General features: G+C 40.5%; 1 protein-coding gene across 1 annotated transcript in view; it reads left to right on the top strand.

The window, feature by feature from the left end:
• The window catches only part of syn2b (synapsin IIb), a 113,127-nt gene extending 89,306 nt beyond the window's left edge, over window positions 1-23,821 (top strand). The window contains 6 exon segments of the mRNA XM_082156438.1: window positions 3,656-3,730; window positions 4,647-4,749; window positions 9,287-9,439; window positions 14,433-14,499; window positions 18,882-19,494; window positions 22,622-23,821. Coding sequence (XP_082012564.1) covers window positions 3,656-3,730; window positions 4,647-4,749; window positions 9,287-9,439; window positions 14,433-14,499; window positions 18,882-19,494; window positions 22,622-22,751 — 1,141 coding nt within the window. The 3' untranslated portion in view covers window positions 22,752-23,821.
• Window positions 23,822-25,255: the final 1,434 nt, after the last annotated feature.

Below are 25,255 nucleotides of genomic sequence, written 5' to 3' on the forward strand. Positions count from 1 at the left end.
TTAGCGGAAACAAGTTAATGCAGCCTCTGATATACATGAGGTAAAAATAAAGCTGCTTGGTTTGTATTTTTTATGTTGTGTTTGTCAAAAAACAGTAGGTGATTCGGCCGGGGATTTTTACACGGGTGGTCGGAGAAAAACACTGACATTCTGGATTCGGATGGCAATAAAATCACAGACTAACTCCAGTAAATGTTGAAAATACCTTAAGACCCCATGAGAAAAAATTACAATTCGAATAGGCAAGCTTGTCGAGACCAAAAAAGGAAGAAAAAAATGCTTTTTTCCATCAGGGTGTGCTTATCATTGTCACAGTGGTGTTTGGTTTAGTTTGTTTTCATTTGGACTTGTCAAGTCAAGTCACCTTCATTTATATAGCGCTTTTAACAATATGTGATATTGATAATAGGAAATTATAGACTAGAAAAAAACAATAACTAGGATAAAGTTATTGTCCAGCTAAAGTTAGTTTTGATTGATTGATTCACTTCCGTTGTGAAGATCATTAGTTATGAACTTAGGAAAATCCTTAACGCGCTCCGGCCGCTCATCCGCACAAAACAGTGCCTGGTGTCTCGAGAGCGCACTCACTTGAATGGGTTCCGAGGTGCAAACGATTATCCGTTATCTCTGCGCAAACCTCAAACCGGCGAAAACATGCACACATGCGCATTACGTGTTCAGTCCAAAGGTATGCACGTTTGAATATATATGTGCACAGGCGTGTAGTCCTTCTTTACAAATCAACCCTCAATAAACTACTTGTCTGGCCTTAAAAAATTATAATTTGCGTAGCCACGCGAACTGGAATTATCCCGACAACGCTTTATCTGTACTGAGGTAAAGGGAGGGGAAGGAGGCCTTCACAGGGGAGAGACTGGTTGACACTTCAGGACTGTGCTGTCATCGTGTCCAGGCGCAGGTCCTTCATCAGTTCTGGTGTGTGTGTGTGTGTGTGTGTGTGTGTGTGTGTGTGTGTGAGTGTGAGTGTGAGTGTGTGTGTGTGTCCAGGCGCAGGTCCTTCATCAGATCTGGATACGGCCTGGATCCAGCGGACTGCGGTAAACCTCGGATAAACAGAGAGACTAATATTAGCGTAGACGCCATCCTTCTTATGATGTAACGAGTACATCAGGATTTATGGGGAGTGTTCCCAGTTCCGGCCGACCTAATCTATGCAGCCTAACATTGAATTATAAAAGTCTATAATGTGTTATGTGTATTCTAGGTCAAAGAGATGTGTCTTTAATCTAGCTTTGAACTGACAGAGTGTGTCTGCTTCCCGGACAATGTTAGGAAGACTGTTCCAAAGTTTTGGTGCTAAATAGGAGAAGGATCTCCTGCCAGCAGTTGATTTTGATATTCTAGGTATTATCAACTGGCCAGAATTTTGAGATCGCAATAGACGTGAAGGACTATAATGCGTTAAGAGCTCACTTAAGTGTTGTGGTGCTAAACCATTTAGTGCTTTGTAAGTAATCAGCAATATTTTAAAATTTATACGATGTGTAATAGGGAGCCTGTGCAGTGTTGACAGAACCGGGCTAATATGGTCATACTTCCTGGTTCTGGTAAGAACTCGAGCTGCTGCGTTTTTGACCAGCTGTAGTTTGTTTATTAAGCGTGCAGGGCAACCACCCATAATAACATTACAATAATCTAGCCTTGATGTCATGAACGCATGGACTAATTGTTCTGCATTTTTCATTGAGAGCATATGACGTAATTTAGATATATTTTTAAGATTGAAAAATGCGGTTTTACAGACACTAGACACGTGACTTTCAAATGAAAGATTGGTATCAAAGAGCACACCCAGGTTCCTCACCGACGACGAAGACTTGACAGAGCAGCCATCAAGTGTTAGACAGTATTCTAGGTTATTACGTGAGGAAGTTTTTTGTCCAATAATTAGAATCTCTGTTTTTTCAGAATTTAGTAGTAGGAAATTTCTAGTCATCCAGTTTTTTTATATATCACCTATACATTCCGTTAATTTTGTGATTTGGTAAGTTTCGTCAGGGCGTGAAGAAATATAGAGCTGTGTATCGTCAGCATAACAGTGAAAACTAATGCCATGCTTCCTAATGATACCTCCTAATGGTAGCATGTACAGAGTGAACAGCAACGGTCCTAGTACTGAGCCTTGTGGTACACCATACTGAACTTGTGATCGATAAGACATCTCTTCATTTACTGCTACAAACTAATAACGGTCAGATAAGTATGATTTAAACCATGCTAATGCAATTCCACTAATGTCAATATAATTTTCGAGTCTATTTAAAAGAATGTTGTGGTCGATAGTGTCAAATGCAGCACTAAGATCGAGTAACACTAATAGAGAGATACAACCACGATCGGATGATAAGAGCAAATCATGTGTGACTCTAATGAGAGCAGTCTCGGTACTATGGTACGGTCTAAATCCTGACTGAAAATCCTCCAGATATCATTTCTTTCTAGAAAAGGAACATAGTTGTGAGGATACCGCCTTTTCTTTGACAGAAAAGGCAGATTCGAGATCGGCCTGTAATTGACTAATTCTGTTGGATCAAGTTGTGGTTTTTTAACAACGGTTTAATCATAGCCAGCTTAAAAGTTTTGTGAATTAGTGATATTATTAGATGAATTAATGATAATAAGAAGAGGATCTGTGACCTCTGGAAGCATCTCTTTCAGTAGCTTAGTCGGTATAGGGTCTAACATACATGTTGTCGATTTAGATGATTTAACGAGTTTAGAAAATTCTTCCTCTCCTATAGCAACGAATGAATCGAATTTTTACTCAGGGACACTGCAATGCTCTGCCTGATGAGATACTGTAGTAGACGGTTGTCATCACATGTCACTTGTCATCTTCACTGTCATTATCAGTTCAGCTGTATCACCTGTGTTTCGTTAATCATTGTCATCTGTGTTTGCATTTAAGTTCCGTCTGTTCAGTCAGTCTCTGTCTGATCTCCGTTGTAAAAAGTGTGTGTTTCTGCCTGTTCTGCTGTCCTGTATTTTTGATCATTAAACCTTCGTGTTGAAAAGATACCTTCATCTTGTTCTGTCTTCCTGCAAACACCTGTGACAATCATTTGATCTACATGTTTTTGTAGCTTTTTAATCATGGATGTACCATTTGTTTACCATTTGCACAGTATGATCTCCATATGGTTGGCAACTACAGATGCTTTTAGGGTATGTTGACAGGGCAGGTTTGGTTTCATCTCTGGTGCGATTGCTCTGCACCAAAAAGAGGGGTCTCTTGGATCGCTTCCACATGAACTCTGGTCTGGGTCAAATGAAATTTGAACTTAACACTGACCAAAGGCATCTAAACGTTGTTACAAGATGTGAGCCTAAAAAGGACAGAATGGTCAGGCATACCTGGTTATTCTCACCATAGTCGCGAAGTTTGTCCATTAGTTCGGGACAGGCATTGGAATCACTGATAAGTGAACCAGGACTAAATGTATCATTTTCTTTTTTGGTATTCAGCTTCAAGCTTTAAAAAGAATGCAAAATTACCATAAACATGTCATAATAACAGTCTGTACATGTTGTGTAAAATCTTCTGAAGTCATACATTAGTCGTTCCTGTGATAATGATAGGCTAGATCTAATGCACACTGAATGTGACGTGATAAATTATTATAATTCACAGGAGAACATCTATCTCTGGCAACTGGAAGTCAAACACCGGCTCTGCCATGCTGGAGCAAGTGGCCATGACTGACAAGTAAGTACACACACACACACACACACACACACACACACACACACACACACACTACTCACTTACTTAATCACTCTCACACACACACACACACACACACACACACACACACACACACACACACACACACACACACACTACTCACTCACTTATTCACACACACACACACACACACACACACACACACACACACACACACACACACACACACACACTACTCACTCACTTATTCACACACACACACACACACACACACACACACACACACACACACACACACACACACACACACACTTTCACAGTCTCCACCAGGTTTGCAATCACTGAAAAGATCTTGGAGAATGACTCACAGACAGATAGTGAGTTTTGTTCCATTGTGCAGTCGATTGTGGCGCTTGCATGGGTTTGATAGGCTGATAAAAAATAAATGTTGTGCAATGCAATGCAAGTCGCTTTGGATAAAAGCATTCGCCATATGCATGAATGTAAATTTCACTAGTTCGCCTGCCCATTCAACCTCGAAGTTTAATAGTAAACTAACTTGGCTTGCTGTCCTTGGAGGAGGCTTGAACCCGAGGCTTCGGCTTGAGCTCAGAGTTGAAACCCCCCATGATGGAATTGCACATAAGAGGATAGAGATAATTTACTGGAGGAGAAGGGGAGGAGGAGGGCTGCCGGAAGAATTTGTCAACGGGATGCCGTGGTGACTGCTGCTTATATAGTATGTTCGTAATGATTGACAGAACTGAATGTTTAGGCTCCTCCTGAACCTACGTTTTGAACTTCATGTATAGCTGAAGTGATCAGTAATTGTGAAAGTGAGACCTGGTGATCTTCTCTCCTGTAGATATAATAGATAGATATGTGATCTTCTCTCCTGTAGATATAATAGATAGATATGTGATCTTCTCTCCTGTAGATATAAGCTGTGGGTGGACGCCTGTGCCGATGTCTTCGGAGGTCTGGACATCTGTGCTGTTAAAGCCATACATGGGAAAGATGGGAAGGATTATATCACTGAGGTGAGAGCGAGCGTTCATTTATCGACCTCGATATCACTGCATGTGAACTGAGAGTTTCAGTTCTACGCCAGACTGAAGTGTTTAATTGGTATTATAAGGATTATATGAGGAGGCGTTTTACCACAGTGAGAGTGTTTGTTTTGTGAGGTTTTCCAAAGAACACATAAATCCATGACAAATCTACTGTTGGGAATCTGAGTCAGACATTGCGACAGTTCCCTTTCAAGGGTTTTCTGTGTCTTCACAAGCGCTCTGTGTGAAACTGTTATTGTCTATTTGGTGTTGTTTTGTCACATATATATATCAGAAAATACGGCAAGTAAGCAGTTCAGACTGCCTGGCAAGTTTTGCCAGGAAGACTCAATTGTTGCGTCACTTATTACCTTCACATCTAACCAATCGTGTTATAATACTTGCAGAATAAAAGGTACTTACACACGCATGAGTTCGCAGATGCTGACGCCATCAATTACCTCCATCCTCCCCACCACCACCAGGACAGTCCCTGTCCATACCTCCGAAACGTAGTGGTCCTGGGATGCCTGCCCCCTCTGAGGAGGGTCCCAGAGCAGTCAGTTCGGTCGTTCCCTGCCGGTTCGCCGTTACAGGGCGTCGGGCTGATTGCGCAACAAAATCCAGAAGCCAGTCTTGAGAGGCTGTTACCTCTAGTAGAGTTTTTGACAGCGTGGAAGGTACTGCCAAATGTTTCTCATTGGGTCCTGCAGACCATAGATAAGGGTTATCAAATACAGTTCGGGTCTCGCCCGCCCAGGTTTATGGGGTCCTATCCACTGTGGTGGACCCTGAGCAGGTTCTGGTAATGGAACAATAAGTGAAAACCCTGTTAGAGAAAGGGACCATAGAACATGTACCCCCCTCCAGCAGGAAAACCGGGTTCTACAGTTGGTTTTTCGTCGTATTTTGGATCTGAGAGTTCTGAACGAGTCAGTCATGCAGCTAAAACTCTAAATGTTAACTCTGAGACAAATCATGCCACAGATCAGACCCGAGGACTGGTTTGTCACGATAGATCTCAAGGACGCATACTTCCATATATCCATCCTTCCATATCACAGGAAGTTCCTGAGGTTCGTTTTCGGGGGCAAAGCTTACCAATATTGAGTTCTTCAGTTCGGCCTAGCTCTATCACCCCGCACTTTCATTAAATGCGTAGATGCAGCTCTGGCGCCACTGCGTCTGCAGGGTATTCGCATCTTGAACTACATTGACGATTGGTTGATTCTGGCTCAGTCTCATCAGTTAGCGGTTCGGCATCGAGATGTCATTCTCGCCCACATGAGAAAGTTGGGGTTACGGTTAAACGCCAAAAAGAGTGTGCTTTCTCCACTACAGAGGACCACTTTTCTGGGCGTGGTTTTGGATTCTATGTTGATGTGGACATGCCTATCACTGGCACGCATAGAGTCTATCCTGCCAGCCATGAAAAGAATGAAGCTAGGCCACCCATACACAAAAGAAATATATTTGAAATATATTTTCAGTATATATTTTGGAATATATGCAAATATTTGAAATTGGCCCAATAAATATATTTCACACTTAACATCATATATTTTTGTTATATTTCAGAATATATTTCAATGTATTTTTTTCTGTATGGGTCCCCAAAAGTGTCAAAATATATGTGGCATATATTCCAAATACATTGAAATATATTCTGAAATATAACAAAAATATATGATGTTAAGTGTGAAATATATTTATTGGGCCAATTTCAAATATTTGCATATATTCCAAAATATATACTGAAAATATATTTCAAATATATTTCTTTTGTGTATGGGCAGTCACTCACTGTCAAACCGTTTCAGAGGCTGTTGGGTCTGATGGGTCTGTTGGGTCTGATTTTCCCAGAGGGGCAACCCCTTTCACATGATCAGGGTTACGCGGCGATGCCTACACCCCCTGGTTATGTGGAAGAAACCTTGGTTCCTGTCCCAGGGCCCCGTGTTGGGAGTTTCTTGTCTAACGACAGATGCCTCCCTCACGGGCTGGGGAGCGATCATGGAGGGACGCTCGACTCAGGGTCTATGGAGGGACCATCATCTCTCCTGGCACATCAACCGCCTAGAGATGTTGGCCGTATTTCTTGCCCTCAAGAATTTCCTCCCAGACCTCAGGGGCCATCATGTGCTGGTCCGCACAGACAACACATCGGTGGTCGCTTATAAAAAATAATCAGGGGGGTTTGCACTCACATTCGCTATGCAAACTGGCGCACCAAATCGTCCTGTGGTCCCAGGGGAAGCTGCTTTCACTCAGAGCGACTTACATCCCTGGGGTCCAGAATATAGGAGCAGACGTCCTGTCGAGACAGGGGCTGAGGCCCGAGGAGGTGGAGCAGATGTGGAGGGTGTTCGGCCGGGCACAAGTGGATCTGTTTGTGTCTCGAGTCTCCACTCTGGTTCTCCCTCACGCATCCAGCTCCTCTCGGACTGGACGCGATGGTACAGACGTGGCCGAGGCTACGTTTGCAAACTTTTCCCACGATCGCTCTGCTCCCGGGAGTTCTGGAGAGAGTTCGCAGGGACCATGTACGCCTACTCCTTATAGGCCTGCGGTGGCCGGGCCGAGTTTGGCTCCCCGATTTAGTGTCTCTCCTCGACGGGCCTCCTCTGGACCTTCTGTCCCAAGCAGGGGGCTCGATTGTTCACCCCCGATGATTGTTCACAAAGACTATGTCAATCATAATAAGCTAATCTAAAAAAAACAAATGGTTTTAAGACATGAATTAAAAATTGAAAGACTAGAACTATTTTGTATGTCTTGAGGTAAGGTATTCCAAAGACTCGGGGCAGTTCAACTAAAATCTCTACATCCCATGGTGGGGTGTACTTTTTACTTTTATTATTATTGTCGGTTTCACTTTATTTTGATGGTCCCTTTAACACATTCTGTTGTCTAGAAGTAAATTTGCACCTACATGTCTACTAACTCTCATTAGAGTATTAGTAGAGCATTAGTAGACTGGTAGGGTTAGGGTTAGAATAAGTTGACATGTAGTTGCAAAGTTACTTATAGTCAGTAGAGTGTCTGTTGGAGGAGCATCACAATATAGAGTTATCAAATATTAAGCAGACAGTCTACTAATACTCTACTGAGAGTTAGCTGACATGTAGTTGCAAAGTTACTTATAGTCAACAGAATGTTCAAAAGGGACCATCAAAATAAAGTGTTACCTTATTATCATATTTTTTTATTTTTTTATTTTTTCAAATGGTCAACGATCATTATTGTCATTAATATAAAACTCTGCCTCTGTTCTACATGCATAAAGGAAATGTTACTTTATCTTTACCGTACTAATAAATATAACAGAGTTCGGATTGAAAATCTCACTGAGGCGGCAACAGTTTTGGATTTCTCTTTATTTTGATGGTCCCTTTAACACATCCTGTTGACTAGAAGTAACCTTAGGGTTAATGTGGTTAAATAGACAATATTTTGAATTTCCATGATGGAAGGATGTGGTCATGATTGTCTTCCTGGTGTTGCACCACAATGACAGAATTCTGAAATCAGATCATTGTCTACAAGAAAACAGACATCATTCTTCCTTTGGTATAGAAGAGAGATTTGCTTAAGGCTACAAGTCAATGTCAAAATAATTGCATGTCAGATGATGGACTATGATGGTCAAAGCATTGATTTCTGTGTTGTTTTCAAGCACTGGTCCATTTGGAGAATTTGGTCTATTTTGCTTCCATAACATGTTTTCTTTCAGACCAGTGGACAGAAAACATCCAAAACACACATTTAAGTGTTTCTTTTATTGCTCTTCACGTCTGTAGATTTTGAGTCAGAGGTCTCCACTTCAGCAGCTTTACACAGATTTATTCATGTCTTTATTCTTACGGGTAATTCATATATCATCCACCTGATTTATATAACATTTATACATTGAAAATGTATTTTTTCTGTCTGTTGACAGTACTTCATTATTTATGGAGTGATAAAAAGAGAACTGCACTGTAAAAAAAAAAAAAGAGCTTTTTAGTTATAACAACATAAAATTGGTCCAACTTAACTAAACTAAAGTTAAACTTAATATTTTAAGTCATGCACAAACGCATACCTTTTTAAGTTTAAACAACACATTCTTTCTTATTCTAATGTTGAATTTTAAGTTGTGATTAATAATCACAGCAATCATTTTTTTACAGTGTGTAAAAACTAACAAGAATTAAAAAAATTGCTTTATCCAATGTTCAGATTTCTCTTCTGGAAATGTGTGTGAATTGTTTTTTAATTAACTTGATAATGCCTAATTTGCATATTTAAACAACATTTAAGAAACTCAGAGAGGTTTGGAACAACATGAGGAAGAGTAAATGATGCCGTGTGTCTTTTATTTTGTGTCTTGGATTCCTTTGAATGCTGAGAACTGCCACTGCTCATCTTAATGCATTAATGCTGTCGTGTGTGTGTGTGTGTGTGTGTGTGTGTGTGTGTGTGTGTGTGTGTGTGTGTGTGTGTGTGTGTGTGTGTGTGTGTGTGTGTGTGTGTGTGTGTGTAGGTGGTGGGCTCTTCGATGCAGCTCATTGGTGAACACCAGCTTGAGGACCGTCAGCTGATCTCCGCCATCGTTCTGGCCAAGATGAACCAGGAATCCAGTCGCTCGACCTCTCGTTCTCCACACAGACCTGCGACCACTGCACAACCTGCACACGTACGTCACCAAACTCAAACGATCGTGAACTCTATTGATGATACCGAGGGACTGGGGTTTAGATCCATTTGCAGCTTTATTTACATTAACACCACCATCAGGCAAACAGATGAATACTTAAATAAATATAATACCAGTGCAGGAAGGGCAGAGGCAGCAAACAATCATAAACCAGAGAACTGGTCCAAGGATCAAAAGACAAATAATGCTCAGTAATGTTAGTTCAGGGCTTAAATATCCACAGGAACAGGAAACAGGTGTGCAGGGAATCAGTCCAGGCACGGGATCATGGGAAATGTAGTTTAGAAGGGAATAGACTAATATCCAGGCCCTCTGGTGGTGATCGAGAAGAGTTGCAGGATTCATAACTCAAATACAATGGATATTATCAGTTTGGTGCAAGAAATGATATTCCAATGAACAAACGTACTGCACATTGTGCAAACCAATGTGTGTTTGCATATACAGGATTTTAACAGACCAGGGTTATTGTATGTAAGTATTAAAAACATATCTGCTAATTGAAATAAACCTGACATAAAATAAAGTGTAAATATTAGTTGAAAAACTGAAGCTAAACGAAATTTTGAAATGTTGCTTTGGAAAAAAAAACTGCAAAAAGTTTCAATTTAAGCACTAAAATTATTAACCATATTTAGGCTAAAACCTAAATAGCAATATTTAAAAAGAAAACAAAAAAGTTACATAAGATGACAAAAGCACATGATGAAATTACAAAAACATAAAAAAAATATTTAAAAAAGCAAACTATTAGTCCCCCTGTAGTCAATAATTTTCTCAATAATTATAAACTTAAAGGAGCATTGCGTAGGTTCTGAAATTTCTAACAGTTACTGACACCAGTGGCCGTTAGAGGAACTGCAGGCAGTCTCATGCTCGTTCTCGGTGCGCACACGCTCGTACGACCACATCAACCAGGGTTGCCGCAACAACCACTGAAGGCTCATCGAGATTCACCAGCATAATGTTTGAGGTAAGAAAACACCATTTGAAAACACTACCGATTGCCGCTGCTTACTAATAATGGCTGCTGTGCCGTACGGATGTAAGCCCAAGTAGACGAGAACGCGCATGACGTCACATTTTGTGAATTTTCACGCTGATTCGGGCCCGACTCCTCCACACACAATTGAGCCTACAGGCTGATAGAGGCAACCGTGGTGGACAGTCAAGGTGTCATTCTTTTTATTACATCATGGTTGGCTCATACATGTACAAATGAAAACTCTATCTTAAAGATTTTTTTAAGTAAAAACCTACACATAGCTCCTTTAAATGTAGTTTATAATTTTTAGTTTTTTCCTTGAAAAAATATCTTGACTGTAACTCGACACCCTTGCCTCATTTAGTATGCATGGTTCTATGAATATGCAAATGAGCCCCGCCTCCACTCACTCACTCAGCTCGGAGATCCACTGGTTGACGATCACACGTTGATCTGATTGGTTACAAGGTAGTTTGTGACGTCAGAAACACCAGCGATTTCAAAGCGTGTGTTTGAGACTGTCTTTGGTTCACTGCAGTTTTAAGGAGGAAATACTCAGCAATGGTTTCGACTTATGAATTTACACATGGTTTGTCTTAAAGCGTATTAATAACACCACATAGACACATAAACTACATTAAAAACTGGATCTTCACCACAGGGGGACTTTAGTCCAGTGTTGTGAATGTGTCGAGTGTTGTGAATGTGTCCAGTGTTGTGAATGTGTCCAGTGTGTGTCCAGTGTTGTGAATGTGTCCAGTGTTGTGAATGTGTCGAGTGTTGTGAATGTGTCGAGTGTTGTGAATGTGTCCAGTGTTGTGAATGTGTCGAGTGTTGTGAATGTGTCCAGTGTTGTGAATGTGTCCAGTGTGTGTCCAGTGTTGTGAATGTGTCCAGTGTTGTGAATGTGTCCAGTGTTGTGAATGTGTCCAGTGTGTGTCCAGTGTTGTGAATGTGTCCAGTGTTGTGAATGTGTCCAGTGTGTGTCCAGTGTTGTGAATGTGTCCAGTGTTGTGAATGTGTCCAGTGTGTGTCCAGTGTTGTAAATGTGTCCAGTGTGTGTCCAGTGTTGTGAATGTGTCCAGTGTGTGTCCAGTGTTGTGAATGTGTCCAGTGTGTGTCCAGTGTTGTGAATGTGTCCAGTGTGTGTCCAGTGTTGTGAATGTGTCGAGTGTTGTGAATGTGTCCAGTGTGTGTCCAGTGTGTGTCCAGTGTTGTAAATGTGTCCAGTGTGTGTCCAGTGTTGTGAATGTGTCGAGTGTTGTGAATGTGTCCAGTGTTGTGAATGTGTCCAGTGTGTGTCCAGTGTTGTGAATGTGTCCAGTGTGTGTCCAGTGTTGTGAATGTGTCCAGTGTGTGTCCAGTGTGTGTCCAGTGTGTGTCCAGTGTTGTAAATGTGTCCAGTGTGTGTCCAGTGTTGTGAATGTGTCCAGTGTGTGTCCAGTGTTGTAAATTTGTCGAGTGTTGTGAATGTGTCCAGTGTGTGTCCAGTGTGTGTCCAGTGTTGTGAATGTGTCCAGTGTGTGTCCAGTGTTGTGAATGTGTCCAGTGTGTGTCCAGTGTTATGAATGTGTCCAGTGTGTGTCCAGTGTGTGTCCAGTGTTGTGAATGTGTCCAGTGTGTGTCCAGTGTTGTGAATGTGTCCAGTGTGTGTCCAGTGTTGTGAATGTGTCCAGTGTTGTGAATGTGTCCAGTGTGTGTCCAGTGTTGTGAATGTGTCCAGTGTGTGTCCAGTGTTGTGAATGTGTCCAGTGTGTGTCCAGTGTTGTGAATGTGTCCAGTGTGTGTCCAGTGTTGTGAATGTGTCCAGTGTTGTGAATGTGTCCAGTGTGTGTCCAGTGTGTGTCCAGTGTTGTAAATGTGTCCAGTGTGTGTCCAGTGTTGTGAATGTGTCCAGTGTGTGTCCAGTGTTGTGAATGTGTCCAGTGTGTGTCCAGTGTTGTGAATGTGTCCAGTGTGTGTCCAGTGTTGTGAATGTGTCCAGTGTTGTGAATGTGTCCAGTGTGTGTCCAGTGTTGTGAATGTGTCGAGTGTTGTGAATGTGTCCAGTGTGTGTCCAGTGTTGTAAATGTGTCCAGTGTGTGTCCAGTGTTGTGAATGTGTCCAGTGTTGTGAATGTGTCGAGTGTTGTGAATGTGTCCAGTGTGTGTCCAGTGTGTGTCCAGTGTTGTGAATGTGTCCAGTGTGTGTCCAGTGTGTGTCCAGTGTTGTAAATGTGTCCAGTGTTGTGAATGTGTCCAGTGTTGTGAATGTGTCGAGTGTTGTGAATGTGTCCAGTGTTGTAAATGTGTCCAGTGTGTGTCGAGTGTTGTGAATGTGTCCAGTGTTGTGAATGTGTCGAGTGTTGTGAATGTGTCCAGTGTTGTAAATGTGTCCAGTGTGTGTCCAGTGTTGTGAATGTGTCCAGTGTGTGTCCAGTGTTGTGAATGTGTCCAGTGTTGTGAATGTGTCCAGTGTTGTGAATGTGTCCAGTGTGTGTCCAGTGTTGTGAATGTGTCCAGTGTGTGTCCAGTGTTGTGAATGTGTCCAGTGTTGTGAATGTGTCGAGTGTTGTGAATGTGTCCAGTGTTGTGAATGTGTCCAGTGTGTGTCCAGTGTTGTGAATGTGTCCAGTGTTGTGAATGTGTCCAGTGTGTGTCCAGTGTTGTGAATGTGTCGAGTGTTGTGAATGTGTCCAGTGTGTGTCCAGTGTTGTGAATGTGTCCAGTGTTGTGAAGGTGTCCAGTGTGTGTCCAGTGTGTGTCCAGTGTTGTGAATGTGTCCAGTGTTGTGAATGTGTTGTGAATGTGTCCAGTGTTTTTTAAGGTGTCCAGTGTGTGTCCAGTGTTGTGAATGTGTCCAGTGTTGTGAATGTGTCCAGTGTGTGTCCAGTGTGTGTCCAGTGTTGTAAATGTGTCCAGTGTGTGTCCAGTGTTGTGAATGTGTCGAGTGTTGTGAATGTGTCCAGTGTTGTGAATGTGTCCAGTGTTGTGAATGTGTCGAGTGTTGTGAATGTGTCCAGTGTGTGTCCAGTGTGTGCCCAGTGTTGTAAATGTGTCCAGTGTGTGTCGAGTGTTGTGAATGTGTCGAGTGTTGTGAATGTGTCGAGTGTTGTGAATGTGTCCAGTGTTGTGAATGTGTCCAGTGTGTGTCCAGTGTTGTGAATGTGTCCAGTGTTGTGAATGTGTCCAGTGTGTGTCCAGTGTTGTGAATGTGTCCAGTGTGTGTCCAGTGTTGTGAATGTGTCCAGTGTGTGTCCAGTGTTGTGAATGTGTCCAGTGTGTGTCCAGTGTTGTGAATGTGTCCAGTGTGTCCAGTGTTGTAAATGTGTCGAGTGTTGTGAATGTGTCCAGTGTTGTGAATGTGTCCAGTGTGTGTCCAGTGTTGTGAATGTGTCCAGTGTGTGTCCAGTGTTGTGAATGTGTCCAGTGTTGTGAATGTGTCCAGTGTGTGTCCAGTGTTGTGAATGTGTCCAGTGTGTGTCCAGTGTTGTGAATGTGTCCAGTGTGTGTCCAGTGTTGTGAATGTGTCCAGTGTGTGTCCAGTGTTGTGAATGTGTCCAGTGTTGTGAATGTGTCCAGTGTGTGTCCAGTGTTGTGAATGTGTCCAGTGTTGTGAATGTGTCCAGTGTGTGTCCAGTGTTGTGAATGTGTCCAGTGTTGTGAATGTGTCCAGTGTGTGTCCAGTGTTGTGAATGTGTCCAGTGTGTGTCCAGTGTTGTGAATGTGTCCAGTGTTGTGAATGTGTCCAGTGTGTGTCCAGTGTTGTGAATGTGTCCAGTGTTGTAAATGTGTCCAGTGTTGTAAATGTGTCCAGTGTTGTGAATGTGTCCAGTGTGCGTCCAGTGTTGTAAATGTGTCCAGTGTTGTGAATGTGTCCAGTGTGCGTCCAGTGTTGTGAATGTGTCCAGTGTCTCCCCCTAGTGTGGAATCACCAGAAATGCGCTTCAAATGTAATCTTGAATGTCCAGTAAGACTGAAGGTGTGTGTTCTTTGTGTGTGTTTACAGAGCGCTGCCTTAAAAGAAAGCCTGACTGACCCCAACAAGACCCTCGGCCAGCGTCCTCCTCCACAAGGTTGTTTACAGTACATTCTCGACTGTAATGGAGTTGCTGTCGGACCAAAACAAGTCCAGGCAAAATGATTTCCACTGCCACAATCCCAGATAAACCACTATAACTCGAGCGCTCAGTTCCCTGGTGCTGGTTGAGGTTCAGATAGGGACAGATGCCGCAGCTTGAGCTCGTGCTCTTCAGAATCTGTCGTTTCTCTGCCCTGTTCACTGTTCTGTCGTGTTCGCTTGTGATGGCTGTGTGTGTGTGTGTGTGTGTGTGTGTGTGTGTGTGTGTGTGTGTGTGTGTGTGTCACTGTTTGTCGTGTGGTTTCAGGGGTCAAGATCTATTCTAACTGTGCCTAAAGTCCAGTGCTGTGGTGTCCGTGTGCTCAATATGTACTGTGAAAGATTTATTTCAGTAAGGGTGTTTCCTTATCGTCTAGCTTTCGGGTGTGTGTGTGTGTGTGTGTGTGTGTCTGTGTTATACATGTGATGTTTTTATTCAAACGTAGTGTTTGTGGTTTTGCATGAGTGATGTCCTCGTGTTCACATCTTAAATGTGTTTTTAACTAAATAAGATTTGCGGTTTCAGTATTTCCAGCATGATTTCTAAAGAGTTGGGTTTTTTTTAAACATTTGCTTTCTCAAGGTTACCAAGAAAATATTCGTTCAGCCTGATGAACTGTTAACACATAATAACCATTAGGAAAACAAAGACATTTAAAGGATTCCAATAAATCTGAATGGCCATTACATTCCAGTCTGAGGCCAGTCAATTTCAGGAATCAGGAATGTTTCAGAAAGAGAATGAGTTCGTCCTCCCGTGAACTCTTGACTGTCAGCTTATGAAAATTAAAAAAATTAGTGTTCATCAGAGGGGTCTAAGACCCCATTTTGTCGCACTTGAACCACGAATACAAAAAAAAAAAAAGAAGAAAAAAAAGAAAATGTACTGGATTCGATGAATTTTGTGGTTGAAATTTTTAAAAAGTAACAAATCCTTCTCTCGCGGGTCAATCTGACTCCCTTAGGAATGAGTGGAATGTTAGGAATGCTTCAGTACACATAGAAAAACCTAAAAATGCTCAAAATTCAAACTAAAAATGCTAAAACTTTACCAAAAATTTATTTTATAATGTCCACATGTGTATCTGAATTCACACTGAAGAGAACCTGACTTTAGGACCCAGAGGAACAGCTCATTTACTTCATATAGAGATATAAGGCCATCTAAAGTCATGAAATATCATGAAATATTATTATTTTTCCACAAGAGGTCGGCAAAGACTCCCAATGTAAGATATTTAGAGCTGAATTAAAAGGGTTATGCATGAAATTGTGAGTTATTTTGAATTTAAATTGAAAGGATGTGTGGAATGTTCTTAAATTACTATTTAGTTATTATTTATTGATCAAATCTAGTCATTTAAAGGTAAATAAAATTGCATTTAAAAATAGACCAAATATTATCAAAATGGAATAAAATAAGCTTTCTGGACAAAAAAACATCTTGACCCGCGAGGGAAAGTTGTGCGAGGGATGGATGAGCGTTAACAGATTATAACCACGAGGAAACTAAGACATTTGAAGGATTTCCTTAAATCTGAATGGCCATTGCATTCCAGTCTGAGGCCAGTCAATTTCAGGAATCATCAGGAATGTTTCAGAATAGAATGAGAATGAGTCCGTCCTCCCGTGAACTCTTGACTGTCAGCTTATGTTTTATATATATATATATATATATATATATATATATATATATATATATATATATATATATATATATATCCTTATGAGCAATATATAACCTGCTGTAGTGGAATAGTCAATCACAAGAAACCTGACGTTAATATTTCACCCCAAAATCACAAGATTATATAAGAACTTATATTTTGCATAATGAAAATAAAGCCTATTTTAAAACCATTGAGGTTTTTTGCATTGCATTTGTGTGCATTATTTTTATGTCTAATAATAATTAGATTTTAAAAAATGCATCACATGATATTTGTTATTTCTTATTATTTTAAAGATTGTAAAAAAAACTTTACATTGTAATGCACTAAAGAGATTATTTAATTACAGTGATGAGAATCTAATGACAACGAGAATAATAGGAAATACCAAAAAACCTCAAAAGTTAATTGTCTAGATGATTTACTGTAATCAGAAGTTGTCATGAAAATAATATCACAATGCAAAATATTTAACGTGGCTTCATTTTCCTTTTGTAAAATATATTTTCTTTTCTTTCGATGTTGTCGTGAAATGTGACCTGGCCATGTTTTTATGGCATTCACCCGAATACGTTTTTTTGCAGATCTCTTACAATAATGTTTGTTATGACTGTTTAAAAGCTGATCTGAGGTGCGTCATGAATGCAATGCAGTTTTATAGTATTGCTTAGAGGTATTTTCGAGGAACCGCTTTCAAGCCATTCAGTGTTTTTTATGCAAAGACATTCAATTAAATAAGCCAATATAGTGCTACAGATTTGGCATTGACATTTAATAATGCAATATTTGACCAACAATGAGCTTTTCCAGTTTTAAAGACATAATGCTTGGTGTTCTTGGACTGAATATGTATAACAGGGACGTCTGAGGTGTTTTCAGTGTAGTGCCTGTTCTGTATATTGATGTTTTTAACTGTTTTATCAACATGCAAGATGGTATCTATAACACACGTGAGAGGTATCTGTGTTCAGAGTTGAAAATGTGTCTTTATATTGCATGGAAACTGTTACCTTAAGATCATTTGCATGCATTACCAAAGAAATATTTTTGTGTGTGAAAAGTATAACTAATGAAATCAATGAATGTACTCATCAAGCATACTGAAAAAAATGTCAGTTGTGAACAATCAGGTCTCTATCTCTATATGCTGATGTGGCGTCCCATAGTGTGTGACTTAACATCCACTAACTTGGGTTGATTAGGCTTTGCTGATGTCACTGCCTCTTTAAATCCAGTACTTGGGTTATAACTGTGATTTGTGTCTGATATAGATCTAGTCTTTCCCCCTCATGTCCAAAGTAATAAAGCTCCCATTTTCCAGACTTACTGTGCTGTGTTACTGAACCTCATTTCAAAACGAAATACCCTTTACGAAAGACACAAAACTTTCAAAAGGGTCAAAGCCCAGTGTATTCTCATTCATAGTGAGATATCGGGAAACATAATCAAGCATTTCTTTAAACAAACAAGAGACACCTCACTCACAACTAGATCATTATCATTATCTCTCATACACGAGAACAAATGATCTCCCACATTTCCCCTGTTCCTGCATGTATCCCAGTTGTCCTTTATGTTTGGTACGTATCAAGATTTTGTATAAAACACACAACAAATGATATATCTGGAACAATACAAGGCAAAACATCCCAATCAAGGCCAGGGGTGAAAACTAAAAGAAAAGCTGTCTTTGTTTTAAAGACGGCGCATGCCACCTCTGGGTCTTGGTTCTTCTGTATGCATGATCTGTTGTTGTGAACCTGCAGTTATTACAAACTAACCGTCCTGGGGTGCGTTTCCCGAAAGCATCGTTAGCCAACTATAGTCGCAAGTTCTGTCGTTATCAGCAGTTCAACGAGTCGGTGTTTCACAAAACCATCGTTCCAACGAACATTCACAAACAGCATCGCAGAGTTGTGTGTTCAGAACGACAGATCTAGATCTCCACCTGTGGTTAGAAGAAGAGTTTCTAGTGTTCATGACATGTGGACTCAATAAATCCTGATCTTGAGCAAAATAATCAAGCTGACATTCAGTGCAATCTATATCTTTTATTTAGAACACATACAAATGTCATTTACGTCTTTTAGTTTGTCAAGAGATTTAAAGTGTCATTGTTGAAGAGTGCGCATGTGTGAACGAGCTCTAGTGTAAGAACGAGTCTATGATTGAATCTAGAAATAAAGTAAAATAATTGAGAAAAGTGAGAAATAGTCCTCAGATGACATGTTCGTAATTTATAGCAAAACATCTAGTGTTAATTCAATCTCAAACAGATTCATCAAAAGTATTATTACTCCAACACTTGCGGTGGTTAAACGACCAATACAGTTTTCTGATCAGTCGTGACTAGCTAGATGATTTCTTCAACGATGCATCGTACTATAGTAGTGAAGCATTACGGCGTTGTACGGGAAACACACCCCTGTCTGTTTCATTCTGCTTGCTTGGACTAAAAGCAATTTCCTTTTGCTTTGTGGACATGACTATCCTTATTCCTTACCTTGGGCAATATCCTTTGTATGGTTACTTTGGCCAGTCGTGGGGGCACCTTAATTCTTTATCATAAATCATGCAATGTTTCTGGTGCTGGATTTAAAACCATCTTGCAAGCTTCAGTGTTTACAAAAATGTATAATATGATGACTCTGTTTTGTACTGAACCTAGGGGGGGCAGTGAAACCCCAAGAACCACAGCCTAAGAGTCAAGAGCCTACACCTGAGCCAGTCCCTGCCCAGGAACCAGTGCCCAAACCAGGCCCAACCCCAACTCTACCACCCACCACCCAGCAGCCCAAACCCCAGGCTCAAGCAGCACCCGAACCCACTCCAGGGAAGCCAACAGAACTTCCCCCAAAACCACTACCCCCCAAACCCCTTCCCCCAAAACCAGTGCCCCCAATTCGGAGGAACTCCAAGCCTCAGATCCAGCCAAAGCCCCAAACCCCACCTCCCACCAAGGCCATCCCAAAACCCGCAGATCCGAGTCCTGGTCAAACCCAGCCAGATCAAGAGCAATCCCCAGCCAAGGTACCCATTAAACCCCCTTCACCAGCTAAACCCCAGCTCCAGCCTAAACCAGTGCTCAGAGAGCAAGTCAGACCTCCATCTGAAGCACCAACAGCCCCAGTTAGAGCGACTCCTTCCCAGTCTCCTGTTCCTGTTCCTGCTCCTGTTCCCACTCCTGTTCCCACTCCGGCCCCGGAACAACCCACCCAATCCCAGCCTCCCGTGGAGGATCAGCCTGAACCCCAGCAGAAGTCAACCCATCCTCTCTTGAAGTAAGAATCTTTTCACTATTACTTCAGTGCTTGGAGATCATTTGCTGCAAAGTGTGTCCATATGGTTCTTCTTTATTTCGATAGTCCACTTAAGACATTCTACTAACTACAAGTAACTTTTGCAACTACCAGTCATTGAAGTATTAGTAGACTGTCTGCTTAATATCCGCTAACGCTTTGTTTTTTGCTCCCTAACAGACATTCTAATGTATGGAAGCTTGTTTCTGCCACAGAATAAAAAACATAAAATAGGTGATTGCGACTCGAATCTCTAAACTTTTTATCTTACAATCTTTTTTTCCTCACAATTCTGACTTTCTATCTCAGAATTGCGAGAAATAAAGTCGCAATTGCGAGTTATACAGTCAGAATTGCGTGATATAAAGTCAGAATTGCGAGTTATAAAGTCAGAATTGCGTGATATAAAGTCACAATTGCGAGTTATAAAGTCAGAATTGCGTGATATAAAGTCAGAATTGCGTGATATAAAGTCACAACTGCGTGTTATAAAGTCAGAATTGTGTGAAATAAAGTTGCAATTGTGTTATAAAGTCAGAATTGTGAGATATAAAGTCAGAATTGCGTGATATAAAGTCAGAATTGCGTGATATAAAGTCAGAATTGCGTGATATAAAGTCACAACTGCGTGTTATAAAGTCAGAATTGTGTGAAATAAAGTCGCAATTGTGTTATAAAGTCAGAATTGAGACATATAAAGTCAGAATTGCGTGTTATAAAGTCAGAATTGTGTGAAATAAAGTCGCAATTGTGAGATATAAAGTCAGAATTGTGTGATATAAAGTCAGAATTGTGTGATATAAAGTCAGAATTGTGAGATATAAAGTCAGAATTGTGAGATATAAAGTCAGAATTGCGAGATATAAAGTCAGAATTGCAAGTTATAAAGTCAGAATTGCGAGATATAAACTCCCAATTCTGAGGAAAAAAGTCTGTATTTTCTTCCTTAGAATTGGACTTTATAACTCACAATTGTGAGATAAACAGTCACAATTATCTTTTAAAATGTTTTATTCTGTGGCGGAAACAAGCTTCCATACTAATGACTATAAGTAACTTTGCAAGTACATTCTACTAACCCTAAAACAACAGTCTACTGATACTCTAATGAGAGTTAGTTGGCATGTAGTCTGGTGTAGCCAGACCTTCCGACTCCATCGCAGCTTCCAGAGGCCTTCTGACTGACAGGCAAAGCAACCAATCACAGTGCGTTTTGATCGCCATCATGTTTATGGATGTGAAAATGTAACATTGATGTCCATACAATAACAGACTGGCATGTTAAACTATTTTAAAAAGTAAAAAATGGCGCAAACTTTACATACTTTTGAAAATCCAGCTTTTAGTCGATTCTGATAAGCGTTCATTGGCAGTTGTAAACATGATGGCTTTCTTTTTCCATGAGGGGGTTTGGCATCTCGGCACACGTCTCCCGGAAATCCTGTAGAATTCAACCAATCAGATGATGTCCTCAAAACTTGTGAAGTGTTTCCCATTCTGTGTGCCTTATGCATCAGACGTTCAGCCAGAAGTCCACAGGCGTGACGCCTCAGCCTGAGACTAGTTGACATGTAGTTTGCAAAGTTAAGCCGGTTCACACTGTTCGATTTTGGCCACGATTTGGCCGTCTGAGACAAATTTTACAAATCCTAAAGAATTAGGATTAGCCTAAAGGGCACATTAGTAATATGAGCCTATAGGCGGGTCCACAACGCACGTACACTTTGTCACATAGATGTTTTGCTTACACTTTAAGCTCACACACACACACACACACACACACACACACACACACACACACACACACACAGCTTTAACCTCGAGCAGGAGCAGATCCGTTTCCTTGCTAGAGAATCGTTCAGTTTTTCCGCTTGCAAATTCCACCATGTAAATAGCGAATCCGCCATGGTGCGAGCGCAACTGGCTTTTAAAGGGAATGGGAGATGAGACTCTGATTGTTTTTTTGCACGTTATGTGCAAAACACACCCATTACTCATTAAGAGAATAGAGACAAAACACACAAATAACTCATTAGGAGAATAGAGATGACCCTTTTAGACCATGCACCGGGACTGCCGACCATTTTTCCCGCCGTTAAACAAGCAAAACTGGATTCGGTGCACTTGTGCAGCTGCGCTGTGCGCTTTAGACCATGCGCTTAGATCATTAAAATAGGGCCCATAATATGTGAGTTGGAGTACAGCCCTAAGTTCCTGCAGGATTCAGCTCTGTTCCACCACTCCTTCTTTGCATTGAACCCGAATCCTGTGATTGGTCCAGTTCAGAGTTGCAATCTCTGCAGGAAGATGAATCTCCATGAGCGGGAGATAGCTCCTCTACTTCAACACCTTACTCTCGTGTTCACTGAAATTAGGGCTACGTCTACATCAGGGATGGGCAACTTCGGTCCTGGAGGGCCACTGTCCTACAGAGTTTAGCTCCAACCCTGAAAAAATCACCTGCCTGTAATTTTCTAGTAATCCTGAAGACCTTGATTAGCTTGTTCAGGTGTGTTTGATAGGGTTGGAGCTAAACTCTGTAGGACAGTGGCCCTCCAGGACCGAAGTTGCCCATCCCTGGTCTACATTAATCCGGATACATTTGAAAACGCTGTTTTTGTTTTAAAAAGCCCTCCGTTCACACTAGCGTTTTCAGGCGTTTTCCAAAAGTTTGTTCCAAAATCGTCTGAAAAAGCAAAATTCACGCTAAATTGTGATATGAAGAGTGTGTGAAGTAACATATTTCAGCAACAGTGTGAAAGTGAATAGCAGATAACAGGCACAATACCGCTATAAACATCAATATCTATTGGTTCAATATGTGTCACATGACTAAACTTACGTCATCATTTTTAAATACCTCCGTTCTCACAGTCCACACTACAACAGGAAAACACCGTTTTCAAATGTATCCACTTTGGAGAGCGTTTTCAAAAAGCTTTGTTTTCATTAATAAAAACGCCGTCTCAGTGTGGACGGAAAACGAAACGGAGAGAAAAAGATGCGTTTTCAAAACGTAAACGTGTTAGTGTGGACGAGGCCCAAATGAAGGCGTAATCCTAAAGTTAGATGATCTAATTTTGCTTCTGCTTTGTCCGCTGTTTTGCAGCAAATCCCAGTCTTTGACCAATGCCTTCAACGCCTTTGGCGACACCTTCCGTTCCAGCAACGAGGACGAAACTAAGGCGGAGACCATCCGAAACTTGCGGAAGTCTTTCGCCAGCCTGTTCTCTGACTAACAACACAATGGTTGACAAAATGGTGGTCAGGGACTCCATGTAGCTGTGTACATTTAACCCCTCCTCCCAACTCTGCTGTAATTATCCGAGTGTTACTAATGAAGGTTAGCGTGATGTTCAGTGTTGACGTCTACATTTTGGAGTCGAAACACTGGGATTTATAAGAGGAGGGATGAATCTAAAGCGATCGGTTACAGGAGGCCGGAGAATGCTGAAGTCGTCTGTAACCCTCGATGTTGTAGCTGTATCGTGAAAGTGTGTTTTCTTTACCCAGAGACTAATATTTGTGACTAGTTTCCCTTGTTTATCCCCTGTAGTGTGTGTGTGTGTGTGTGTGTGTAACAAGTTGGTGTGTTGTAAGCATTAGCCAGTAAGACATTAGTTCAACAGGTACAGTAACAGTTTACAATAAGGTTCATTAGTTACTGTAACATTAGTATTAACTAACATGAACTAACCATGAGCAATTCATTTGTTACTGTATTTGTTCATCTTTGTTAATAAAAAAAACCGCTGTTCATTGTTTGTTTACGTTAGTTCACAGTGCATTAACTAATGTTAACAAGATTTTAATAAAGTATTAGTAAATGGTGAAATTAACATTAACAGAGATTAATTAATGCTGTATAAGTGCAGTTCATTATTAGTTCATGTTAACTAATGAACCTTACCGTAAAGTGTTGCCGCTCAACAATACCTCGGGATCTTTATAAAGCACTTTCCTATTCAAGTTTCCTATAATAATCAATGCTTGGACTGGTCGGTTTCAACGCAGTGGTTGGTGGGATTTCAGTGGAATATTTTAGCGACATCCAACACTTATCAACCTGTCAAGATATTCATGAGTGCCATGTTTATAGTATCTCTGCATATTGTATCGTACTGTACGTTTAACATCTCAGGAGTTTAAGTTGAGTATATGTTTATTCCGGCGTCACACTGTTCATGTTGTGTTTTCTTTGTGCGCAGTGATAATGCTTTGCATGACCCGGTGATGATTGTTTCCTCTGTAAAGTGTCAATAAACATGTGGCGCTTCATTCCACTGACATACCGTTTGCATTCTGTCCATTATATGTGCATTCAGCTAAAGCATCGAGCGGCCGCTCGCACTGTTATGCATGTGTTTGTAAACTTTTGCCAGTTTATGTTTGTTTCTTCATATTTTTTAGGACTCAGCCACACTGTAAAAACGGATCAGTTGACATAGCTTTTTTTTTTTTTTTTGGAAACCCGTTGCCTTAAAATTGTTATGTAAATAAACTTCATGCTTTAATAATAATAAAAATTAGGTAATGTGGAATTGTCAAGTTCACATAACTTAATTTAATGCAGTGTGAACTAACATGAACAAACAATGATCAGCTGTATTTTTATTATCTAACATTTACAAAGATTAATAAATACTGTAAAAAAATACTCAATGTTAGTTCATGTTAGTTAATACATGAACTAATGAACCTTATTAGTGTTACCACTTAATAATTTTAAGGCAACGGGTTTACAAAAATGTTTTTAAGTAAGTGAACTGAACACTTGTAAGTGCGAAGACCAATTCCCTGGACATTTGGTTTTCAAAAAAAGGAAAGAAATTCATGTTTTTTAATAATAATTAATTGAATAATTTAATTGAATAATTTTGGTTAATGCAATGCATATTTTTTTTCAATTAGTGCAATTCAACAAGCTTTTTTGTTTCAAAAACATTTGCCATGTCTTTACTTCCATAGCCTATTTATGAATCTTAGAGAATATGAGTTTCCAGAAGGTGGCAGTAGGGGACTAATATTTTTGCTAAGTGTTAATAATATTCAGCCTGTTATCATATTCCATCCAGCAAACTAAACTAATCATTTCAAGTCATTCCCACTAATTTGCCACAAGAGTCCAGAGCTACACAGGTCCGATAATGATGTAAATCAAGAGAGAAACACATGTATGCAAAACTACATCTCAATGAGATTTTCAAACGGAGTGTCTGTAAGGTTGGCATCAGTAAGTAATTATAATCTTGCTGATTAAACACATATAGACACACACACAACCCATTTCTTACTCACACACAGTCCAGTCATATGACTGATGATGCTATAGAGACTCAAACCCGTCAGACCTTCAGTTTCCACATCTTTATTACACATTATCTAAACTTATGATCATGTGAATCAATGATGCAATAAACTGACATCAACAGATTGCTGTGTCATTACAGTAGATTTCAGAAAGAGGCAGAAAGTGATTTAGTGAGAGAAACTGACCACTCTCATGAACATATTCACTGAAGAGAGTTGCGAAATGTGATTTGAGTTAACTGTTTGCTTCCACAATCACATCAAATGAAACTTTCATTAGAAACATTCATAGGGTAGGATATTGTTATTATTTTACATCAATAAAATTGGAAACGAAATTTGTCTAAATGCCAAAAGTTTTAGTGCTTGAAGAGTTTTTCGTGGCAACATTTTTCGCTGACAACAGGTGGAGTAATATAGTGTACAGTTATGG

Source organism: Leuciscus leuciscus (assembly GCF_965113295.1).
Source record: "Leuciscus leuciscus genome assembly, chromosome: 23".
In the NCBI taxonomy this organism is placed as follows: Eukaryota; Metazoa; Chordata; class Actinopteri; order Cypriniformes; family Leuciscidae; genus Leuciscus; species Leuciscus leuciscus.